Below are 22,684 nucleotides of genomic sequence, written 5' to 3'. Positions count from 1 at the left end.
CTACTCTCGAGTAAACTAATATTAAAATATAAAATATTAATAAGTAAGAAAAGCGTCAATATAAATTCATTCAAAAAATGACTTTCTTTGAATTTATATGGAGCAAAATTAGAAAATCATCATATTGAAGCTCAAATCATGGCAGCACAAGATATTATGGTATAGACGTGGAATGATTCTGTAATGATTCATCTTGCATTACGACCTTTACTACAACCATGTTGCCATTAGCACAAAAGGATCTCAAGAAAGACAGATTCTTATATTCAAATGATCAGCACCGATGTTCAACACGGAGAGATACCAGATCTCTTCACCTGATTCCGACATTAGAGATCAAATGCTATCTCTCCTTACCTTTCCATGCCCGAAATCTCTCTTCAGACAGCTAGCGTTGCTGTCCTCCGACACTTCCAAGAGCTAAAGCTCAAACCTCATCTATAAAAAAAAAAGAAAAGCAAATGCATAATCTTGGGAACCCCGTGGGTGCCCATCTACAAAACACATACTCTATTGACAAAAGAAGAGACCGGGCAACGTAAATAAAGAAGCTATCAACATTTCCGATGATCCAAATGTTATAAAGGGCCACAAATCTCTCTGTCTTCTGAAGAATACTCTCCACCACCTTTCTCAAGAAGACAGTTCAGGCAGAAGAAGGAACCATAGACATAAACCAGTCCCGTAGACAACCGTCCAAAGAACAAAGCAGCCAGCAACCCAACTTAAGTTTTATCATCCATTTCACCATTCTATAACTCTCCCTTCTAGAGGTTCCTTTCTTGCTCAATATTCAAGAGCTGTATGACTGTGCTGGAGCAGACTAACGCACCTCAGAATTTTACCGAAAAAAGGAAAAAAGGAATGCATTTATAACCTATTATGCATCAAGTAAAGAGTGATTTCAGCAAATTGCTCCAATGACATATATAAATATTGGAAAGATGAAAGCTGCTCGAGGAAACAAAGGAAAAGTCTATGTTCCTCTTCGTACAGGCACAAGCAAAGATTAGAGAAATTCAGAAGACAAAGCTCTGTGATAGTAAACAGGATTGCCGTCTGCCCTTGAGATTAGTCCAAGACATGAAAACAACACAAAAACAATAACGATCTTAAGGTATGAAGTAATAAATGGATATGAGACGAACCATAAGAAGCACTAAAACTTGATTATTGATCGTCCCAGGCATAATTGTAGGACATACACAAACCAAGAAGCAAGAAATTCTGTAAGAAATATTGTCACCATTATCGAAGTAGTAAGATAAAGTATAAACCCAACATATTCCTTGTCTTAAAAGAAGGCCATGTTCGGTACGAGGTTTAAAGGGAATTCAATGCCATTCCCTTGTACCAAACAAGTCAAATGTGCAAATAAAAAGATGCTTATCAGAAACAGCAGCAAGTAAATAATCAAGAAATCACACCATGAACAGGCATTCAAGTTTAAGCAATAGTGTTAAAATCATCTACTTATTGAAATTAACCGATCAACTCCTCCACTTAATGCTACTATGCTAATCAGATGATTCAGTGATAATGTTCTCATAATATATATATGCCTGTCATTCTAGGTAGATGATATCATAATAATCAGTGAATATCGGTAAACAAAAAGAAGTTGCAGAATATCCCAAATGAGACAAAGTAATCTATAGAAACTTTCAGGAACTATGATTAAACAGATAAAGAAGTTAACCTGCAAAATGCTAGAAGGGGAAGCAAAAAACCTCAGCTATTCCACTGTTTTGTTTAACCAAAAAAGCGATACTTATGATCCCTCAACTAACAAAACAAACATATCTGAGCACTTGAAAGGCAGCAGTTGTGCCGAGAAAAATCGCAAGCTCTACTCGTCCCTGCCATCACATGGCTTTTTGCTTTGGGCCACCAAGATAAGTATATACAATGAAAGACGAGGTGGACCCTGCTCAACCATGAGCCAGCAAAAACATCTATCTGATGGTGACGAACTTATTAGTTCCGTGTTTAGCCCAGTGAGTCCTTAGGTCAATCGGGTTAGCAAAGTTGTATCCCTCAGCGGCGTGTTTCTCTAGGACCTTCTTGAAGGCTCCGAGACTCATTTTCCTCCCAGCAATCCTCGCCCCTCGCCTCTTGGTGCTCATTGGGAGAGGGTACATGGAAAGTCCCGTCGTACAGCACGCAGACTGCCACCCCCCTGAGCCCCAGCGGTAGCACTGTTGAGGTGTCCCAGTGCATGAGCAGACTGGTATTGGAATACTTGAAATATCCATGTTGATCCCATTTATCATGACCTCAGTTGTCTTCTTCACAGTCCTTGCCCGAGGACCAGAAGGTGTGGTGGCGACTGCAGTTTCAGGCTTGGGAACCCGAGGGCCCTTCTTGGCCTTCTTCGGCTTTGGTGACTTCTGGGCCTTCGGTCCCTGCTGCCTCTTCTTTGAGGGGCCATTCACATTATTCTCCATCTCGATACCTACTTCGTCAACTTGAGTCATCGCCCCTCTCTCCTCCTTGACCAAGTCAGATGGCTGAACCATTTGCATATGGTGTTGAGCCGTGGAAGAAGTCTCAGGGATCATTGAGTAGTTGTGGTTTACCGGCAACAAGTTGGGGAACTTCTCCCTGTTGCTAATCCAGGGATCTCTCATGAAGTCCATGGGGAACATACCGTGTGAGACTCCAATATCTCGGTGGTGCTGGAAAGGCCCACCACTGGAGGGCCCCATGAGACCGGCGCGTGTATCGAGGAGCGGCTTCTCAGGCATGGTCGACATGAGCTGAAGAGGAAGGTGGCTTCGAAGGGAAGGCCCCGCCGGCCCCGCATCGTAATAGCCCCAGTTCCGCATGTTGAGGCCATTATCTCCATCCATCAGAATGAGCTCCGAGGTGTCGAGCAAATACGAAAATCAAATCCTTCTCAACAACTTAATAGTCCTTATTCTGTTCCAGGGAGATTCGTCCAAGGCATTGATGTTATACCTCCCTAGTAAACCCTACAATGCCCACACGACCACAGACACAATCCAGTTAAATCAAACACGCGCGAACGGGAATCAACGAGCAAAAGGAATCCAACCAACGATCAGGCAAGAAGAACAAAGAATCGGGAGGATTACCCAGAAGAATACAGCTACCGAACAATGTCAGAGATCTTCCCAGACATCAAAATTTCCGATCTCTGCACCGAAAAAGGGAAGATTTTGAGCCCAGATCTCAGACCAAAGCAAGCAAAACACGACGACCCACATCAAGATTCCAAGGAAAGGAACAGAGGACATTGATGGGTCAAATGATTCCCGATAGGAACATGAAGGAGACTTACCGAACAGACCGAAGAATAAAGAACAAGGTGGTGGGCTCGTGTCCTCCTCCTCCTTCTTCCAAAAGGGGCGCTGTTGTTGGCATCTAGAGATGACGATGATGGGAGGGGAGAAGAGAAAGAGAGAGAGAGAGAGAGAGAGAGAGAGAGAGGAGGAGGAGAAAGTCTCAATGTGGTTTTAACGAGAAAGCGGCTATGAATGTTTTGCACGCCATCTTTATTTTTTTTCTTTTTCCTGCAGAATTCTTGTTCGTAATAATATATAAGCAAGGACTTAGAAGTGATATTTGTCTTAATTTTGGGGTTATATTGTAATTTTGTGATTTTTGGAGACTCTCTCTCTCTTTTATTTTTTATTTTTATTTTTTTGTGGCAAATGTGAGATTTTTTTCCTTTCAATTTTGAAGATGACACCAAAGAAAAGGCATGGAATTGCTTTGCTGCTCCTTCACCCTCCCACATTGGCTTCTGTTACAAGGAGCCCCACTTGTAGACCAGCATCAAAAAGATGTTATGCTCCTTCCCGGTTTGCCATTTCCATATCTTGATTTTTGTTCGAGAAATTTCCCGGGGAACCTCGACCCGAGTAGCTCCCGATGTATTTAGTCGCCGGTCCGATCAATACTGTCTCGCTTGCAATTGTATCCCTTCGAAGAACGCGAAAGTTCCCGATACTGCAAATAGTTGTTCAAAGGCAAAACAACAAGGTTGTATCTCTTCAATTCGATATGCTTGAAGACATCCCTCGAGTTGACGTCGTGTTACACCAACACCATTGAATAATCGGTGAATTCTAAGATTCTAAAGAGATTTTAGACATGGATTTGAAATTCAGATTAACGCTTATGTCCGGTAGAAATACATAAATGATAAGAATTTTCTTTCCTTCACTGCACCTCCTCAGTGTTACTTCTCGTATCCTCTCGAAATAAGTGCACAGAGTTTGATAGCCTACTCTCAAGAAGTGTTTTCTAATGACATTTTGGGAAGCTTTCCTTCAATGTTGCCCTTGACCTTTGACTAGAAAACGAGGGTTTTGTTTGATTTTTGAAAGTGCATGGCACTATTAATGCTTTGGTCTTTTCATCTTATGGATGGATGGTCCTTCCCGTGTAAAATTAATTAATTAATTTAAACATTTTTAAAAAAGAATTCCATAATTTTTATTTTTATTTTAAAGATACCACCAGAAATGTCCATAACTGGCGAATTTTGTCAGTACTAGGATGATTTCCAATTCGGGATAAATTATCAATTGAATAATCAGTGTTCTTGCAGAAAAAAAGGCAACGGTCCAACAAAAGTAAAGGACAACTTCTGCATGAATCTGATCTGTAAAATAAGCCTACTGAACATAGGAGGCCACGGCCACGGCCCACATTTTTCTATGATTGGACGGGCCGTATTCTTACCATTAAAGGTATCATCTCCTTGGTATGAGCTGGACAGAGATTGTATAAGAATCATATTTGTTTGATCTGCATATATCGACTCTCGGCCTTGTATCCTGACCTTTTTCCCGTGCGTTACGGGTTATTTACTCGCTCACCAAATATTCATCTCCACGACTGCCAAGAATTTCGAAATGACTACTCGCGATTAAGAGTAACCGAGGATTGAAAACAACATACTCTGGGCCCAAACGTGACGATACATTCCAAAGGCCCCAACTCGGTAAACATATGGCCCACGCTGAGGCCCAGCTATTTTGGGCCAAAAGGCCCAGTAGTGGGAAAACACCATTGGAATACATTATTATCGTCATGGACTCATGCATAGTCCTAAAAATGAGTTCTTTTCGTACCCCGGGTTTAGAGTCTGCTTTGAATGCTCGGTCAAGAACAATTTAATTCGGATCGATGAGTGGATTTAAATTTCGAGGAGAAAACGGATAAATACTCTTATAATTGATATCAGATATAAAGAAAAACTGGGACATAGAATACAATTGTATTTCTTTTTCCAAAGAAAAAAAAAAGCAAAAGAACATCACTAGGTTGAAATTCAAAAAATTAGTGAATCGATCCATTTCTTCATTTAATTATTGATTAGACAAATCCGATTTGGACCGAGGCCCATTATTTCAGTGGGCCACATAGGACGAGCATGTTATTTCTGCAATACAATTGGGCTGAAAGATGAGGGCTCTAAGCCCAAGTGCAGAATTCAGTTAAGAGTATGCGATAAAATAATTCAGATGTTTTGTGAAGTTATCGTGATCCTACATGCATTATGAGCGAACCAATCGACTAGTATCCGATAAATTATGAGTTTACTTCAGCAGTTCCCATCAATGGAACTTCCCATGTCCCTATATATCCACTTTTCCTGCATACTATACTACGCTGATACGTGGTAAGTTAATATATTTGCATTCCTAATATATTCAATGATAATAAAAGAGATAACATTTTTATGTGAAGTCGAAATTAATGAATGACGTACAATGTCAAAATGAAGGCCAATTGATGTAACATGTTTCGGTAAGAAATGGACTTCAATTGCCCGTTTTGGTCCTATCTTATATCCCCCGTTAGGTCCATTGACCTTCCTTGTGATGAAAGAAAGAACAAAAACTACTAGAATTGCCCCCAGCTTTCTCCCAAACAAAAGTTCCTTTGAGTGACATGAACATAGAGATAGATTATTTGCTCCATCTATTCCTCCCCGCTGTGAAAAACAACTGGAGCCCAACCATTCCCCAACTAATAGTGCGTTTGGTTTCAGAATTAAAGTAATTCTGATTTTGATGGTGGAAAATGACAAATGTTGTGTAGTGTGTTGAGTTAAAGTTAAAGTTAAAATTTTTGACTTGAGAAATGTGTATTTTTGTTGTGTAGTGGGTTGAGTTAAAGTTAAAGTTAAATTTTTTGTTATTTTAACCCTGAAAACAAACGGGTCATAACATTTTCTTGGAAAACAAATGTTAAGAGCATTCGCCTCAAATTACGCTCATAGATTTCGATTAGCGGAATTATGGTTCGATCAGATTACAATCTAAGAACTAGATCAAAGGATCGGAGAGTCTGGCCCCCACGGTTGGGTAATTCGTTAGGGCCATGCCTCGGTTCTTCAGTCCGAATTTACTAATTAAAACATATGTAAAAGGGCACAAGAAACGGTATTTCCTTATGTTTTCTTCCTGCAAATCATAAATCGAAAAGGTAATATGCGTTCAGCAGAATTGCTCGATTCATCCATTTTTCATTTAATTTATTCATGAATTTGTTTATACATTTTTCTTGGTACTATATATGTGTTCAGTGATTTCTTCTCTCCCTTTTTAAGGAACCGTTTTTTTTTTCTTGATAAATCGTTGAATCAAACATTTTTTTTTTATGTGGAATGCATGTTATGAAAGTTGACACGGCTGCTTAGATTGATTTCTTGAAGGTGGATGGAAGAGTATTCCGTGTGAATGTTAAAATTTCTAATCTATTGGAAAACAACACATATAATTCAGTGATCTACGTAACTGCTGTACTTGGCTGAAGACAAACTGGATGAGGTTTTAAGTGCACCTCGAGATTTTTGCCACATTTTCGTAGAATGTCGGGGGATTTTATGATGCCATTAATGGGAGAATTGTGGCATTTTATGTGAAAATGTCATTTAATTGATGATACAGTCATCCCACCTCATGGACTCTTTTGCCAAACTTGTGATTAGAAATTGAAAATACAATGTGTCCTTATCTTTTTTGGGTGAAAATATACAATGTGTCCTTTACCTCCACCTAAAGCACATGCTCGTTGATTTATTGTTTACCCGACCAAGACTTTGTTTTTTTTTTTTTTGGGTTATAAAGGAGATTCATAGAGCCAATACAATGAGTACACCTACTTACTAGAAAAATAAATAATAAAAGAAAGATCCATAAGCCCAGTACAAGGTGATGAACGCTAATTTGCTTTGTATGTTTCATGGGATTTTGCATGCTCATGTTCAGACTCTTAGTTACATTATATACATAAAGATCAGATGTTGATCGACTCTGATTCAGTGCCGGTTGGGATTTATGCTTGTTACATGGGAGTGCGAGCATACCCGACCCCTAGCAATGAAAATGTCTAAAAGAAATTAAGAGACCAACTGGCATGTCGCGATAATCTGTGTGATGCTTTGTTTTTTTCCCCTCTTTTTTTAGCTGGTTCATGTTTTCAATAATGTTTCCCAAAACCTTAGTTGTAGAAAGAACTGGTGTTGATCAATCGATGTTAGGATCAAAGTCCCCAAATCCGAATCCACCGATATTAGCTCAAGATTTTGGATCTTATGCTCTCGTCTCTTTTTCATGCATTGCAGCTCCGACGGCAAGAGCGCTCTTGTCTCGTCTCCTTTCTAGTCTTTACAGCTCCGACAAGAGCATGATTGCAGCTCCTTCAACAAGAGTGCTCTTGCTCTCGTCACATCTCCGTGCTAGCTGCCGTCTCTTCTTCGGTCTCGTCTCTTTTCTGACGACAACTCTACTCAGGACGTCTCCGCTCTCCGCGACTTTACTCTCTCACCGATGTTGGAAGCATGGCGCTCTCATCTCCTCTCCTCAAGCTCTTTAGATCTACGCTGCCCGCTCAAGCCTCCTCGCTATCAAGATCTGCCGCCCCTATCGGCGACCACGTGCCCTATCGAGTTGCCCATTTCTAGCCGCGGCCATGCGCCCCTCCCGAGCTGCCCCCTAGCTAGCTAGCCAGCCGTGGCCAACACCCTGCTTATGACCATGATCGAGATATATATACTAATCCACGGTATATGTATTAATTATATATACCTTTTATATTATAATTATTTTTATATTTTTTTTGTTGAATATATATGTAATTTATTTATGAATATATATGTTGAATATTATTTGGAATAATTATTATTATCAAAATATGAATGTATTTAAAATTTTGATTTCTTTCAATTAGTTCTAAATTTAAATCTAATTTTAAAAAGTACTTTTAAATTTAAAACAGAATTTTCATGTAATAATTTTAGGGTTTTAGGTATTTAAAGAAATGAATATATATATATATATCAAATTTTAAAAAATTAAATATAATAGTATATGCAATTTTTTATATAATAAATATAAGTAATTTTATTTAATGTATGTAATAGGTATTTTTTAAAATTTTGGAAGCACATTCAATTAACGTACTCTATCGATTCATTATAAAACGGAAAAAACTTATGTATTATATTACATTGTGTAATTAAAATAATTAATGTACACATATATTAAGTGTTTAAAATATTGACAAATATTTCATGTTATATTCGATGTATGGACTAGGAATAGTATACTAAGTGTTTTACTTTTCGACAAAATATAAATAATTTGTTACATATACCATATTAAGTAAAGTGTGTATGAACTTTATTCCGTCGATTACTAGGTGAAATTATCAAGGGAAAATCCTTGGATAAAATGACTCATTCCTATCGTATCATTAAATAATAAAAATTTATTCTAATTTAGTTAGATTAAATTATAACAATTTTGTGTTGATAAAACATAAAAAATTATTTGAAATGTAATTAAAAATTAATATTTTGATATATATATATACATATATATATATATAAAATAAGCGCAATCGATTGTGGGTAGGCTCAGTGGAGTTGGTAAGGGGTTGGAGGTCCAAACCCCGAATCTCGGGTACGAGTTACCAGATGGACATAATTTCCATCAAGGGAGGGGTAAGCCTTTTTTTTTTTTCTGACTTATTATTTTCCTCGTATTTTCTCGTTTATAGGGGTAATAAAGAAAAAAGAAGAAAAATAAAGGGGTATTGCACAGGAATTGAACTGGAGAATCTTTTAATTTTAAATAAGGATATATATGATTATTATGTATCTCTATATTTATTTTGCTAAATTTCTATTAGTAATATTTTTTTTAAAACTTAGGCATAATGGCATGTACATGTCCTCACTTAACAATCAAGAAATTTTAAATTTAATTCTTGTTAATGAAACTATGTATACTTCTTTATTTTTAATTTTCTATTTTTTATAGTAAGATCTATTAACCTCTTTTATAATTGACAAAACTTTTTTTTTTTTTATATCAGAAGTGAAATCTTTGAAGAGGATGAATGGTCTCTGCAGAAATGGAAAAGATGCTGTGGGCTTTTTCTGAGAGGGAGAGAGTGAGAGAGTGATTGTGATATTGAAAGGATGAACGGATGGGAAAGGACTCATTCTGATTTCTTTTCAAAGAAGTGTTGGGGATTGAGAGGGACTACTCATTCCTCTGCCATTAAACACTGTCCAACCCCTCTCTCTCTCTTTGGGCACTGAAAACCATGCACTCCCCTTTAGAAATATTCAATTTCTCATTTAAATCGAATAATTTTGCCACCTGTATATGTGCTTTCGTTTTCGGGACGTAGCAATTATCACATGCTTCGGAGCTATCGATTTTTCATGAGCTTGACGAGATTGTATACGTACGCATAGGTGCAATTCTTGAGTCGTATCATTCTTCATAATTGGCTCCGTATAGGGTTCCACATACGGTCATACGATGATACATGAGTACCCAAGATGGTGTGGGTAGAAGCTAATATTGTATAGTATGGCATTGGGGTTCTTAGGAAGGAAAATTGCAATAAACCCTTTGAATCTCACAAGCCTGATCAGCTTTGAATGGGGTATTTATCATTGTGCAAAAGTCCAATGAATGCTGTAGCAGCTTTGGTGCTGACATACATATTTACAACGTGGTCCATAAAGTTGTAAGATTAAAGTGAATCCCCATGTTTAGTATGTAATTTACGATGCCTGTGAGATCGTGATGGGCCCGGAATAGATTCTATTTGTCGAGATTTACTTGTCATGACCCGTGAACAAGATTAAATCTATAGTTATATATTATCTAGCCCCTTATCAAACTGATGTCTGTAGTGGACTGAAGTCTTGTCTAATTACCAGAGTAGATCGATGTAATATTCCCACGCGTATGTAATGCCATCCCGGAATATCACATTACTACAAACGATACGTCAAGAAAACTACCTTTAACTTGAAATGCATAGATTATGAGCTCTAGGACTTGCTTCTGCTTGACAAATCCCAAACATGCATGAGATCCATTCGTTATGAAGCTCGATCCTACTTGAGCCATAATCACCGAAATCATATATGGTACATACATGCACACACCCCCAAATGCATTAAACAAAAGATATATAAATTTTGAAGGATCTATCCAAGGAGTATGAAAAACTATATGAACATGAGAATCAAATTTATAATCTGTGCGAGTATCATCACTTACTGTGACAGCATATCAATATGTATATATATATATATGTTGGGCATATTAACAAAAAGGTGATGAGACCATTTAAGTTTGGGGCAGGAAATGTTGGAGTCAGTGCCGAAGACCCACGAGAGGGTAGGAGAGAAATGAAGGGCCTATGACTGACCCTCACTCACACCTACAAAGATCTTCCCCAACATAGTCCAAGGAGAAAATCCAACACACTTACCCAAGCGGTCGAACGGAAAAAGTATACTACGAGAGACAATCGATGTTGAAAACTTCTAATTGGATGGACCAACAATTACAAGATAACGTCAAGTTATGTGTACCGTTCAAGAAGCGAAAAAAACCCACCTGATTAGAGAGTGTTCGGTTATGCATTAATTGAAAATAATTGATAGCTGGTTATCTGATTGATGTCGGTGATGACTGTATCAAGAATGATTGTCGACAGTAAGTGGCCATGATCAGCAATTCTATACACTCTTTCTATTTGCTAATCAATCCAAGGAATTATAATGATACAGAAAGGTATAAAGTACGAAGGTACAAGTCAACTAAATCCACTCCCACCAATCAAATTCAACACACTATACTTAAGACTACGATAAACGTAGCCCTTTTTAACCCTTTCTTCACGTGTTTAAAGTTTCTTTTTAAACACATTAAACAAATAATGCCCTTCCCAAAGAAAAACGAAAAAAGATTTTATGACTTTGAACTTGGATCTTTCATAAGCATCGATCTCCTTCTGTAATGGCGGATGAGCTGTTAATCCCATCAATGGCCATGCCAAGGGCTCGGTGGTCATGGTGGCAATCCCTACCTTGAAGGAACTGTTGCTTGCATGCGTGGCATGTTATCATTAAGATAGCCGAGTCGATCTGCTTCCTTGCGCTCTCCTTCATTGCCCTTGCCCTGTCGAGCTCAGCCTGCGCCTGCTGCCTCATTCTCCTCGCGCTTGCAAACTCCCTTTCGGCTTCTTCCACCTCTCTCCTTGATTCCCTCCTTGCATCCTCAGCATAGGCCTTCTCCGCCAACGCCAATCTCAATACATCAGGCAGACCAACCATCTCATGTTTCATGCTGTTGTAACTTTTATTGGCATTATCATTCTTCTCGTTCTCCGGGAAATTCGCGTGGAAACCCTGGTTCCTCTTGGGCCTGGTGTCGCTTGAGGACCCGATGGAGAGCTGAAGCTCCAAGTTATGGTAGTGCTGGAATTCAGGATCACTGTTGCTGTTTCTTGACAAGGGAGTACCTAAAATAATTATATCCGGAGGGCTTGGACAACTCTCATCCTTGTTACAAGGATTTAGCATGTAACAATTCAGTCGGCTTCCTGGCCTTGGAGTTGTGCTGAGATTGGTGTCGCTTGACGGGCTTGGACTCGAAGCAGTCTGAGACAAGCATGCTGGCTGCAAGCCCTGTGAGTCGTCGGCTCTCAGGCGGCTCATACTGCAGGCATCTTGGTGCTCGATGAAGCTCTCGACCCTACATTACGGGAAGAACCAACCATTATAGGATATCTGTAATCAACGACTGCATGAAAACGCATCATAAGTTTATCGTGAGTTGATAATATAATATAATACATCGACGATAGCCGAAGTTGTTCTTTAAGGATTCTCCTAGGTTTGATAATTGGATTGTTCTCATGAATGAAAATATCAAAGTCTACACAACAAAATTTCATAGGCCCTCAACAACAAAAAAACGATAGAGGATTAAAATACTATATATGCATGTAATCGACTCACTATCGAATAAATAGTACTAATAATTGAATGAATTTTTAAAAAAGGGGGGTTTTACGAGGAAAGAGCAGTAGTGGTCCTGAATAATATTAAGAATTAATGAAAGAAACACACGCATTTACATACACATACATACATCAACATATGCAAAAGTATGAATCTCACGCTGGCACACAATCATTTGCCATAGTGTTACTCTTATCTGTGACTATAAGTTCTCCAGTGGGAGAAACTAATTTTATATTAATAAGCTAAACAATGCAAATCAAAATGGAGATGAAGAGGATATCACATTCGATTATCGTTAGCGTGACTTTGTGATCGAAAATCAAAAGAAAAGAGTTAGAAAGGGAAAAGTCCTAAGAGTTATAAGTAGTGTTAGGCTGCTAAAAGATTTAAGGATCCCTTGGGAATCGAGTTCCAACAGTCGATGAACAGTGTTGATCTTTATTCAGAGATATGGGAGAGATTAAGGTTCCATCACTTCAATCGTGTCCTTGATCACTGACTTCTGTCAGAAAACAATCTACTGTATATGCTCAACCGTAACATGTTTCGAGAATCACGTGGATGTTCCGAAGAACAGTACACTGATGTAGCTAGGAAATCATAGGAGAAAAAAAGAAAAAGAGAGGGTACATTTTGTTTGATCTTTTTCGGCTCGTTTTTAAATTTGTACGATGAAACATTAATGGTAATGGATGAGATTGCTTGGCCATTGGGGTCTATGAGCTAGGAAATAGCAAATTAAGCAGATCGAACCTGGAGAAGACGCGGCCACAGTCGCAGGAATGGCCCCTGGTGCCGCAAGTCTTGATGTGGGCCTTGTAGTCGGACTGGACGGCATAGCCCTTGGAGCACTTCTCGCAGACCCACTGCTTGTGGTTGCTGTGCTTCCGGCGGAAGTGCTTCTTGATCCCAACGAGGTCCCCGAGAGCGTGGCACGGGTTGTGGTGGAGGCAGCTTGGCTCAGGACAGACGAACACCCGCTTCCTTGCCACGGGGGTCTCCCGCTTGAGCAGCTTCCACGGCACCTTGTGCCTTCGCCGGTGCATCTGCAGGTTCTGGTCCCTCTGGAAACCCTGGTTGCAGATCTCGCACACGTATTGGTCCGACTCCAGCAGCGTCTTCGGCGACAACGACACCACCTCCGCATCGGGATCTTCAAAAACCAACCAGCAACATCACTATATTTGTAAACACATCTATCCCAACTATATGATCAAACAAAATAGAACTATATATACCACCACCGGAATCATTCGTAACTGTACCTGGGGTGCCGGCCGGTCTTCGCTTTCTCTTGTTGATGGTCCCATTGAAATCCAAGCAATTGGAGAAGGGGTCAGAAGGATGGAGGGGTGAAGGACTGGTGTTGACCAACATTTTTTTTTTTTGGAGGAGAGAGCTTCTGTGTTTGCTGCTGCTGCTTCTTCTTCTTCTGCCTTAATTCCTTGTGGTGTGCGATTGGACTTCTATAGGCCAACAGACAAAGTTTTTGGAGAGAGAGAGAGAGAGGGGGATAAGGGCACGAGGGGAGGGGTAAAAAAGGGCACTTTTCTTTCGGTTATATTCAGCTTTTGTGGTCTTTTTCTAGCTTTCAGCTTTTTTGTTTTTTTTTTTTGAATTTTGCCTTTTATTATCTTTCAGTTTTTTATTTTTATTTTATTTTATTTTTGGTGAATCTCTCAGTCGTGTTTTTATCTCTTGCCAACTCTTCTTTCTCAGGTATGCGTGTGGAGTTGTCCTTTACAAACTTCTCAAAAAAGTAAGAAAGATGAGAAAATATTCAATGTGCAATACAAACATGTAGCTATATAAAATTTAATCAATAATCGATAGGTGAGAATATGAAAAGATAAATTTTTTGGATTATAACTGTTTTTTATACACATGTCGATTGTTAATTGAGTTTTTATACAGCCACGCGACTATGTGATACTCGCTTAATATTTCCTTGAGAGGAAGAGAGTTGTGTGTTATGATAAGAGGCAAGAGTAGTACTTAATTATTCAGTTAACAACTCGTGATAATAGATAATAAACGTAAATCGTGCCATTTTCATGAAATACATGCTAATACACTAGAACAGTTGATTCTATGCATCTCAAACTTTCCACATGATTATATCAGAAGTCGAGGCCGGGTTGCGATGGCCTTACATTTAGCTCCTGATGAATTTTTCATATATAATTGTTTCAACTCTCACGTGATCAAGAATAGTAGCTTATTTATGATAAATGGCTCTTTCATATAAACGGTTACTCTTTTAAAGCAAACGTGGTCGCACAGATGTTAATTATAATGGTAATCTCAAAATTTTAATTTTCTTTATAATTAGTTTTCAATAAGAAACAAATATTAAATGGTATGAGGATCTTTCCTAATAATCCTGACACGCGAGTTGTGCTCATATAATACGCATCGCACAATAGACTTGGAAGTTAATACTTGATGTATTTACCGAGGAAAAAATTAGCATGCCGTCTGAAAATTTACAAACTGTGATAAATTAAGAAGACATTCTATGTACGTGGCATATTACAATTTTAAGTTATAATTCAAATCCAAGAAAATATATCACCAATCATCACATCACACACATTTCCATAATAATTAAATCTGAATGCACGATATTACAAGGCAATCTTCTTTGTGAAGGAAATACCTTTTTTTCCCTTTCATATATAGCCCATCATTTTTGTTTTATTAAAAATAAGGTACACATGCTATTAAAAATAAAATGATTCCACCTGCCTAAAATCTGTTTTCTTCATCAGTGTAATAATAATGGGTCGACTGCATCTGTATACACAACACATAAAGCTTACACAATTTTTTTTGTCTTCTCTCATTGCCTTTATGTTCCATAAAGGAAGAAGGAAAAAAGGGGGGGAAAAAAAACTTATCTCATCTCATAGCCTCTGAGCAACGTCTGAATGGACAGAATTACCCCTTCCATATATCTGTTCAGACATCTGATAATTAATAATTACATTTACAGGGGAAGCAGCTTTTGTAAAAGGTGTTCATCAGTCAACTTCGTGGGCGAGCAGCAGCCCAACATATACATTGATCCCAAAAATTTATCTCAAAGCACTTTCTTAGCAAATGAAGATGTTGTCATCACCATAAGATTTAAACCCAGAGTTGTTGTCTTCTAATAATCAATCCCTAAAAATTTTTCTAATTAAAAAATCTTGTTGACGGTGGCGTGCATTGTTGTTTACACAGTATATAAGTGTCATTTGATATATATAAGTATTATGAGAATTATTAAGCAACATTTTAGGAGTATTTAATATTTTTGTTAAGGATATTAATGGTGCATTTGGTTTCAGAGTTAAAAGTAACTTTGATTTTGACTGTGAAAAAAGACAAATGATTGTGTAGTGTGTTGAATTAAAGTTAAAATTAAAATTTTTGACTTGAAAAATGTGTATTTTTGTTGTGTAGTGTGTTGAATTAAAGTTAAAGTTAAAATTTTTGTGATTTTAACTGCGAAACCAAATGGAGCATAAGATTATAAAAATACTTGGCATGCAAGTATGTATTTTCCCTATTACAGGAGACCATGAGTTAATTAGGAGTATGAAATGAAAATAAAGTACAAAAAATTTCACTAATAAAAACTGTTGGGTCAATATAATTTATTATTTTAAGTCAAGAATCAGTGCCGCTAATTAAAAAAAAAAAACCTTCTCTTGAAGGTAACCGTTAACTATTCTAAAATTAAACCATTTTGGTTACAGTATGCTTTAAAAATACAGTCGTACAGTAAGAGTTTAGCTAAAAAATTATACAAATTAAAATGGTTAAAATGAGCATTCATGAAGATTCAGATTTACTACAGTTAAGTATAACTAAATAAAAGACTTGCTCGTACGCACAGAGCTGGATTGTTGGCATAGCAAAGTAACCAATGAGGATTATATTAAAACGTCACATTTACAATATAATTCGGATAGCTGATGTGAGAATTAGAATTTCATCATACCAATAACTTTGCCTAATATGCAATCTAATCTTTAAAGTATAATTGTATGTTTATGCAGTATATAACCATAATTGAATAACTTTTCACATATATTTTTTAAAATTATGTCATCACTTGTGCCATAATAGTGCATTCCTGCGTCAACATGATAAGAAACAATCCGAACATATGCTCACAATATTCCTTCGATCAACAACTATGGTATGTACAAATTAGAAATCTCGTTAACTTCAACAAGAACATCAATAACCACTTTAAATTCATCAAAACGGTACAAAAATAAAAAAATAAAAAAATAAGAACAAAAACTGGAAAAGTCCATTGCCTCCATCTGACTTTTCTCCACATAAGCCATCAGGTGGAGCAACTAACAAATGCACATTAACAGAATCGGGAAAGGGAAATCCTATTATCATCACCTTAAAATTGTTTAAAATTCCACTGACAAAGGAATTGGAAGTAAATGCATGGTGTTTGAGATCAATCACACATCTGAGGGCCCTAATGCTCGAAGAATTCGAATCATGGAAGGGTTCGTCCAACAGTTCATAGGAGATGATCTTGTCCACTTGACGCACCTCAAGTCCTCAACTTCAAGAACAATTAGGTTCCTTATTAAACTTAATTGTTGGTAAATCACATCGTCACCGCATTCTCAATAAATAAGAAAAATAACGAATACTTTGAAATAATAATTGAGAGAATGAATGGGAAAACAAAACTTAATTTTATGTACATGACTTACCAATTGACATGGACCAGTACTGAATGACAATGAGACTCAGCAACCTTTTTTTTTTTTTTTTGACTCAGCAACTTGAGTAATCAAGTCTTGGACTTAGATTTGCCAAGGCGTGCCTAGAGCAGCCCTTTTTAATGCCAAGGATATGAGTGAATAAGTATTTTTGTAGAAAGAAAAAAAAAAAGCAACTAGATGAAAGGCTCGTACATACACATGTACTAGAATTGTTTAGTATATGTAACAAACCAGCCACAGCTATTGCAATAAGCATATAGCTAGCACAAAATTCTTTAATCTTTAAGCATATATGGTTTACTCATGGGAAATTTAATTTATTCACTTTTTTTTATCATTTTTGATCATGTATTTGATTAAAGTTCTGTTCTTTTTAAATATATATATATATATATACACATATATTATGTGGCATGGTAACAACACATCATTTGTCGCATTATAATTCGTGAGAGCTCCAAAAGTCGTTCAACCACACACCACTTACATGCGTGGCCTAACCCGAGGAGTTGTTCATGCTTTTGTGATTGTCCTCATAGATAGCAAATCACAATATCAATCACAAAATTGAACATACAATCTGCTTAATCAATTAATTAGGTGTATAATTAATTAATTAGAAGATTCCGCTCGCACGCGCGCGGTGGGAAGAATCTAACGTGGGAAGAGTGCCAAAAATCCGGCCGCCTTGTTTGGTGACTGCCGGACTAAATTGGGGCCTCCCCGCTGGCCCCTTCTCCTCAGGGCCGCCACCATAATTTTCACCAATTCCCCCGGCCCCCAAACTTTATCCATTAATGGGTTAATTGCAATGAAAGCTATCTAGCTAGCCGCATATAATGAATGTAAACTTATTCAAATTAAGCAAAAAGTATGTACATAAATTCGAACCAAATCGATAATATTTATTATCAAATACTAATAAGAATATTGGTATGTACACTCATATACCGCTAGAAATCTCGTCATTTCCTATTGACTGATCCGTCGGAAACGCAAAAAAACAAATACCCAATAGGTGCATAGCGAAAAAAAAAGGATTGAACCCGCGGCCTTCCCAATTATGCCGCCCTGCGCCCAGCGCTTTAACCATTGATCTATCGCCATCACAGCAATCTTCAATTTAATTGTATATGCTATTTGCACCATTTATATTTATTTATTAAAAAGTCATCTTTTATATTTTATATATTCAATTAATTTTTCAACCCTAACACATTATATAACACGATTAATAATATATTCACATCAATAATTTTGTAACAATCTAAAAAAATACACATAGGTTCAGTAGGAATTCAACATGCATAAGTTCATCAACACAGGCAATAAAGTCGATATAACATTAATCCGAACTCACAAATATGCCCAACAAAGACTTAAATCACAAACTAATCGTTCGACGAGGATTGCTCATCTGACTCCTCGTGGCTCTAGCAGTGCAATAATCGAACTATATGGTAGAGAAGAAATTCCAAGAACCGAGTTTGTTGAGTAACCCATCCTTGAGAATCTTAACCGAATTCAAGTAGGAAATCTATTATCTAATAGATATATGTATATATATATATATATATATATCTATCTATCATCTATTATCTATTATCTATTATAAAGTAAGAGCGTTGTCTTCTTTTCTTCCATTCTTGAAATTTCAATAAATTAATGTAATGAAATTACAAAATTGGCTAGTATAAAATCTTTACCAATTAAAACTTAGATAGATGATGGCATATGTGTTATTTCATCAAATAAACATATAATTTTTTATCAAATTGAATAGATTAGCAATTAAATTAATTATTTCTAATTTTCATCATATATTATAATTATATATATTTTTTGTGAAATTAATTTGTCATATAATTTTTAATTACACATCCTAATTTTCACAAAATTAATTAATAACTCCATAATTTTAATTAAATAATTTATAATTACATTGCAATTACATTTCTAATGTAAGAATTTAATTTTAATCAAATAAATAATTACATTGATCCAATTACATTTTTATTAAGAATTTAATTTTCATCATATAAATTATAATTACATATTAATTTCTAAATTAAAAGTAGAAAATATTTTAAAAAATTGAAATTTAATTATTATAAATTAAATAAAACAAATTGATATGTCGAAAAGAAAGAGAGAAAAAGAGTTTTAACCAGTTGGTCAACGGTCAAAAATATTTTGATTGTTGATGACCTTTTTCTTTTCTCCAACGGATTTTCAATGGAAATTGTCAGAAATCCGTCGGAATTTTTTTTCCCTGACGGATATCTGATATTATGGTGCATCAGAAATTCCATCGGAAACTTTTTCGACGAATTTTTGACGGAAATTTTTTGATGGATCCAGTCTGTCGGAAAAACCTGAATTTCTAGCCGTGATATTTGATAGCATTCATATTTATTCGTAAATATTCAATTATTCGAAAATGAGCACGTAGATTCTATGCGTATATTATATTCCGAAAAGGAGGTTAATTAAACTACGATTATTTAGAGTTGGGGGCAATTGAGAGGAAACACTTGGGAAGATGATTGCAGAAGGACATCGGGCTTGTGATGGTTGCATGTGTTTGAGAATCTGCCCTTCTCACACACCACTAAACTAAGATCCCAGTTTGCCTTTTCATTTTCATGCTTCTTCTTTTTCTTCTTCATAAAATATAATATACATGTAAATGAATAAAGTATATTTTTTCCGATTATAATGGAGATTTATAGACGGAGTAAGGAATAAGTGAAGGGGAAATGAAGGAATATAAAATCCCACTAATGAGAAGTGATCCCAAGACCTTTTAGATGTGAATCAAGAACGTTGTGAATACACTTTACTCCTTTTTCAACAAATAATTAGAAAACAAAGACAATCTCATAGTAGAGCTAGTTAATGATATTACAACTAGACCAAATAACTCATATATATATGTGTGTGTGTTGCTAGAGTTACTAAAGCCATATATATATATATACATCATGAATTATAAATGGCGCACTTTTTTACTTCGAATGTTTTGGGAAATTATAGATCAACTGTGGAAGATAAAAAAAGAAATATACCCAATATATATATGTGCAATTATTGCAAAGCCATAAACTTTCTGATATTTCTAACAGTAATAAGATTAATGATATTGTCAGACTCATATTTGTGGCTCAAAATACAAGCGGCGACTTCTTATAATCTTCCAATTTCCAAAAGGGATGATTTGAAATCTCTGATAAATATATGTGTATATATAATATATTTCAAGAAATAAAGAGAAGGTAAGAATGTCAGTTTCATAATATTTTTTAGGCATTTCTGTGACCAAAATAATTTATTTTTGTTACAAAAAAATTTATGAGTATAATGTAATGAAATATAAATCATAATAATTAATAAGTGATTATATTCGAGTAATTCCACCACGAGAATCGAATTTGGAATTTCGAGATGGGTACACAAAGGCGGCGGGGCCCTGTATGAGCATATAATCTTACTGTTCCCTGATTCTTTCATGCATTTTCTTAGTTTTTCTTATGTTGGTATATGAGCCTGAAAATATATAATAAATAATTTGCTCGATCCTTTCAATTATTCATTTCCAACATTATTTATGTAGTAGGAAGATAGAAAAGTACTATATCTGTTACATAATGGGCCTGAAATTTTGTTTGTTTCTTCATCTGGAATTGAGATGATCGATAACGCAAGCCACATCAAATTTTCGAGTAATGCCTTTTTCTAATTTTCGGTTACCAAGGTTAAACATGATATTAATTAAACTATTTCTTTTATTTTTCTCTCTTGCTAATTGACATGCTTTTATTTCTTTTATGTATAAATTATATATGTATATACATTAATTAAAAAACGTTACCATGGTTAAACATGATAATTAAGAACCTAGAAAAGCTATCCGTTCGCGTCCATGACAAAGGAGATCAATATTCGATCATATTAATTCTACATATATTTTATCCATAAGGTAGGTTTGGCTTGGTAGTCTAACGATACGACTTTCTTGGATAAAATTGAAATTCAAATTATTCTTAAATCATAAATAAAAATACTCCTTAATTATTGAACAATTCGCACAACCTGTGTGGTCTAATTGACATGTACTGTGAGATTGCAATGTGTTCACAAGATTGTGAGAATCTGGGCAAAGTCCAAACACATTCGTTACAAAAAGAACATTTACGTAGTTAATTAATAATTTAATCAATTAATTTCTATAATTTATACATATATAAATATAATAAAAAGATAGATTCTTCACGATAGGCACGTGCCACAATGTGTATTACTATTACAGGACGTATCTTACGATATTTTCTTTCTCATCCACTTTGGTCTTTGAAAAGCTTGTGCAGTAATCATAACGTCCACCCCCCAAAGACAACGGTGCACATTATCAATTTTATATTCGGCACGGCGAAAACGTAATTAAAACTTCATATATTTTTGTTTAGGAAATTCCCTCCTTATTAAAGTGAAACATTTGATATTTTGATTCAATTATTTAATGCTTCAGTTTAAGTGTTTATTATTTTTACTACTTATGATAAATTATATAAAATACTAAATACTTGAACTGAAATGCTAAATAATTGATCTGAAAGTAAAAATAATAAACACTCATACTAATCACAAGTAGTAAAAGTATTAAACATTTGAACTCAAAGTACAAAATGTGTTACTGTGGCAAGATATCATATTAAACGAGAACTTTCTTTTGTATACCAAAATTTAGAGTCCGTATTATATATTTCTTTTGTTTTTGGCCAGCTTTTATATATATATATATATATCTATATTTTGTGGATTATATGTTTCTTATTTAAACACTAATAATTAGGTACCTAATTATTAGTACCAGTACATATATTTAAACACTAATAATAAATAGTACCGGTACTTAGCTTTGAGCAAAAAATTAATTTTTTTTAAAAAAAAATTAGGTACACTATCACATTTTGTGAGTCCTTTTCATACAAATTATATTAATTTGGCTGAATTATTGGCATACTTAAAACAAAGCTCTTCCAATAAATATATATCAAACATATGCATGCCGCGGATTATTTTAAAAATTTCGAAAGAATCCGTTGTTGTAATTTATCGTGTATTTTCATTTCATATGATCTCTAATTCCCAGTAAAAGTTGAAACGCTTTTATAATAAATAAAATAAAATTTGTAGACTATGATAAATATTTATGATCAAATTTAAAAGGAAAAAGGACTTAGATGTACATTTAAGAAAGGGAGAGGAGAAAGAGATAGGAAAGAGAACCGGGGCAAGAGAAAAACTGGGAAGTGGGGTTGGATTTTCTTTTTAGGTAAATAGTGGAGTTGCAATTTACTTAATAAAATGACTATTTTATCGAAAATCTAATGGTTACAATTAATTAGAGTTTAAGGATAATTTATGAAATAAAAGCGAGATCAGTGAGTTTTTTTTTTGTGTGTGCTACAGAGTTTAGCGAAATTATATTTTTGGAAACATATACGTAACACATGTATATGTGTGAAGATAGAGAGATATACGCATACATGACATCCTTCCCCTTCCTCAAATTATGTTTTCTCATGACTAATCACGAAGGCAATTGGCAGATAAA

The 22,684-nt window shown here is 35.6% G+C and overlaps 2 protein-coding genes across 2 annotated transcripts; both read right to left on the bottom strand.

The window, feature by feature from the left end:
• Positions 1-1,593: 1,593 nt before the first annotated feature.
• Positions 1,594-3,497, bottom strand: LOC116215344 (protein BASIC PENTACYSTEINE2-like). Its single transcript, XM_031551022.1, has 3 exons — positions 3,305-3,497; positions 3,099-3,160; positions 1,594-2,975 (listed from the first exon to the last, which is right to left on the bottom strand). The coding sequence occupies exon 3, from the start codon at positions 2,850-2,852 to the stop codon at positions 1,956-1,958; it is 897 nt and encodes a 298-aa protein (XP_031406882.1). The 5' UTR covers positions 2,853-2,975; positions 3,099-3,160; positions 3,305-3,497; the 3' UTR covers positions 1,594-1,955.
• A 7,523-nt stretch (positions 3,498-11,020) lies between these two features.
• LOC116212681 (zinc finger protein SHOOT GRAVITROPISM 5-like) lies at positions 11,021-13,835 on the bottom strand. Its single transcript, XM_031547324.1, has 3 exons — positions 13,588-13,835; positions 13,076-13,475; positions 11,021-12,050 (listed from the first exon to the last, which is right to left on the bottom strand). Exons 1-3 carry the CDS (start codon positions 13,697-13,699, stop codon positions 11,288-11,290), a joined length of 1,275 nt encoding a protein of 424 aa, XP_031403184.1. The 5' UTR covers positions 13,700-13,835; the 3' UTR covers positions 11,021-11,287.
• Between the last annotated feature and the right edge of the window lie 8,849 nt (positions 13,836-22,684).

This window comes from Punica granatum, chromosome 7, assembly GCF_007655135.1.
Source record: "Punica granatum isolate Tunisia-2019 chromosome 7, ASM765513v2, whole genome shotgun sequence".
NCBI classification, from domain to species: Eukaryota; Viridiplantae; Streptophyta; class Magnoliopsida; order Myrtales; family Lythraceae; genus Punica; species Punica granatum.
This window is presented reverse-complemented; position numbering and strand designations above follow the sequence as displayed.

Excerpts from the sequence above, each read along its gene's own strand:
- LOC116215344 (XM_031551022.1), bottom strand. The coding sequence starts at position 2,852 with ATGGATGGAGATAATGGCCTCAACATGCGGAACTGGGGCTATTACGAT.
- LOC116212681 (XM_031547324.1), bottom strand. The coding sequence starts at position 13,699 with ATGTTGGTCAACACCAGTCCTTCACCCCTCCATCCTTCTGACCCCTTC. Across the intron at positions 13,476-13,587 it reads AAGACCGGCCGGCACCCCAG|ATCCCGATGCGGAGGTGGTG; the intron begins GTACAGTTACGA and ends TGGTTTTTGAAG. Across the intron at positions 12,051-13,075 it reads TGTGGCCGCGTCTTCTCCAG|GGTCGAGAGCTTCATCGAGC; the intron begins GTTCGATCTGCT and ends CCCGTAATGTAG.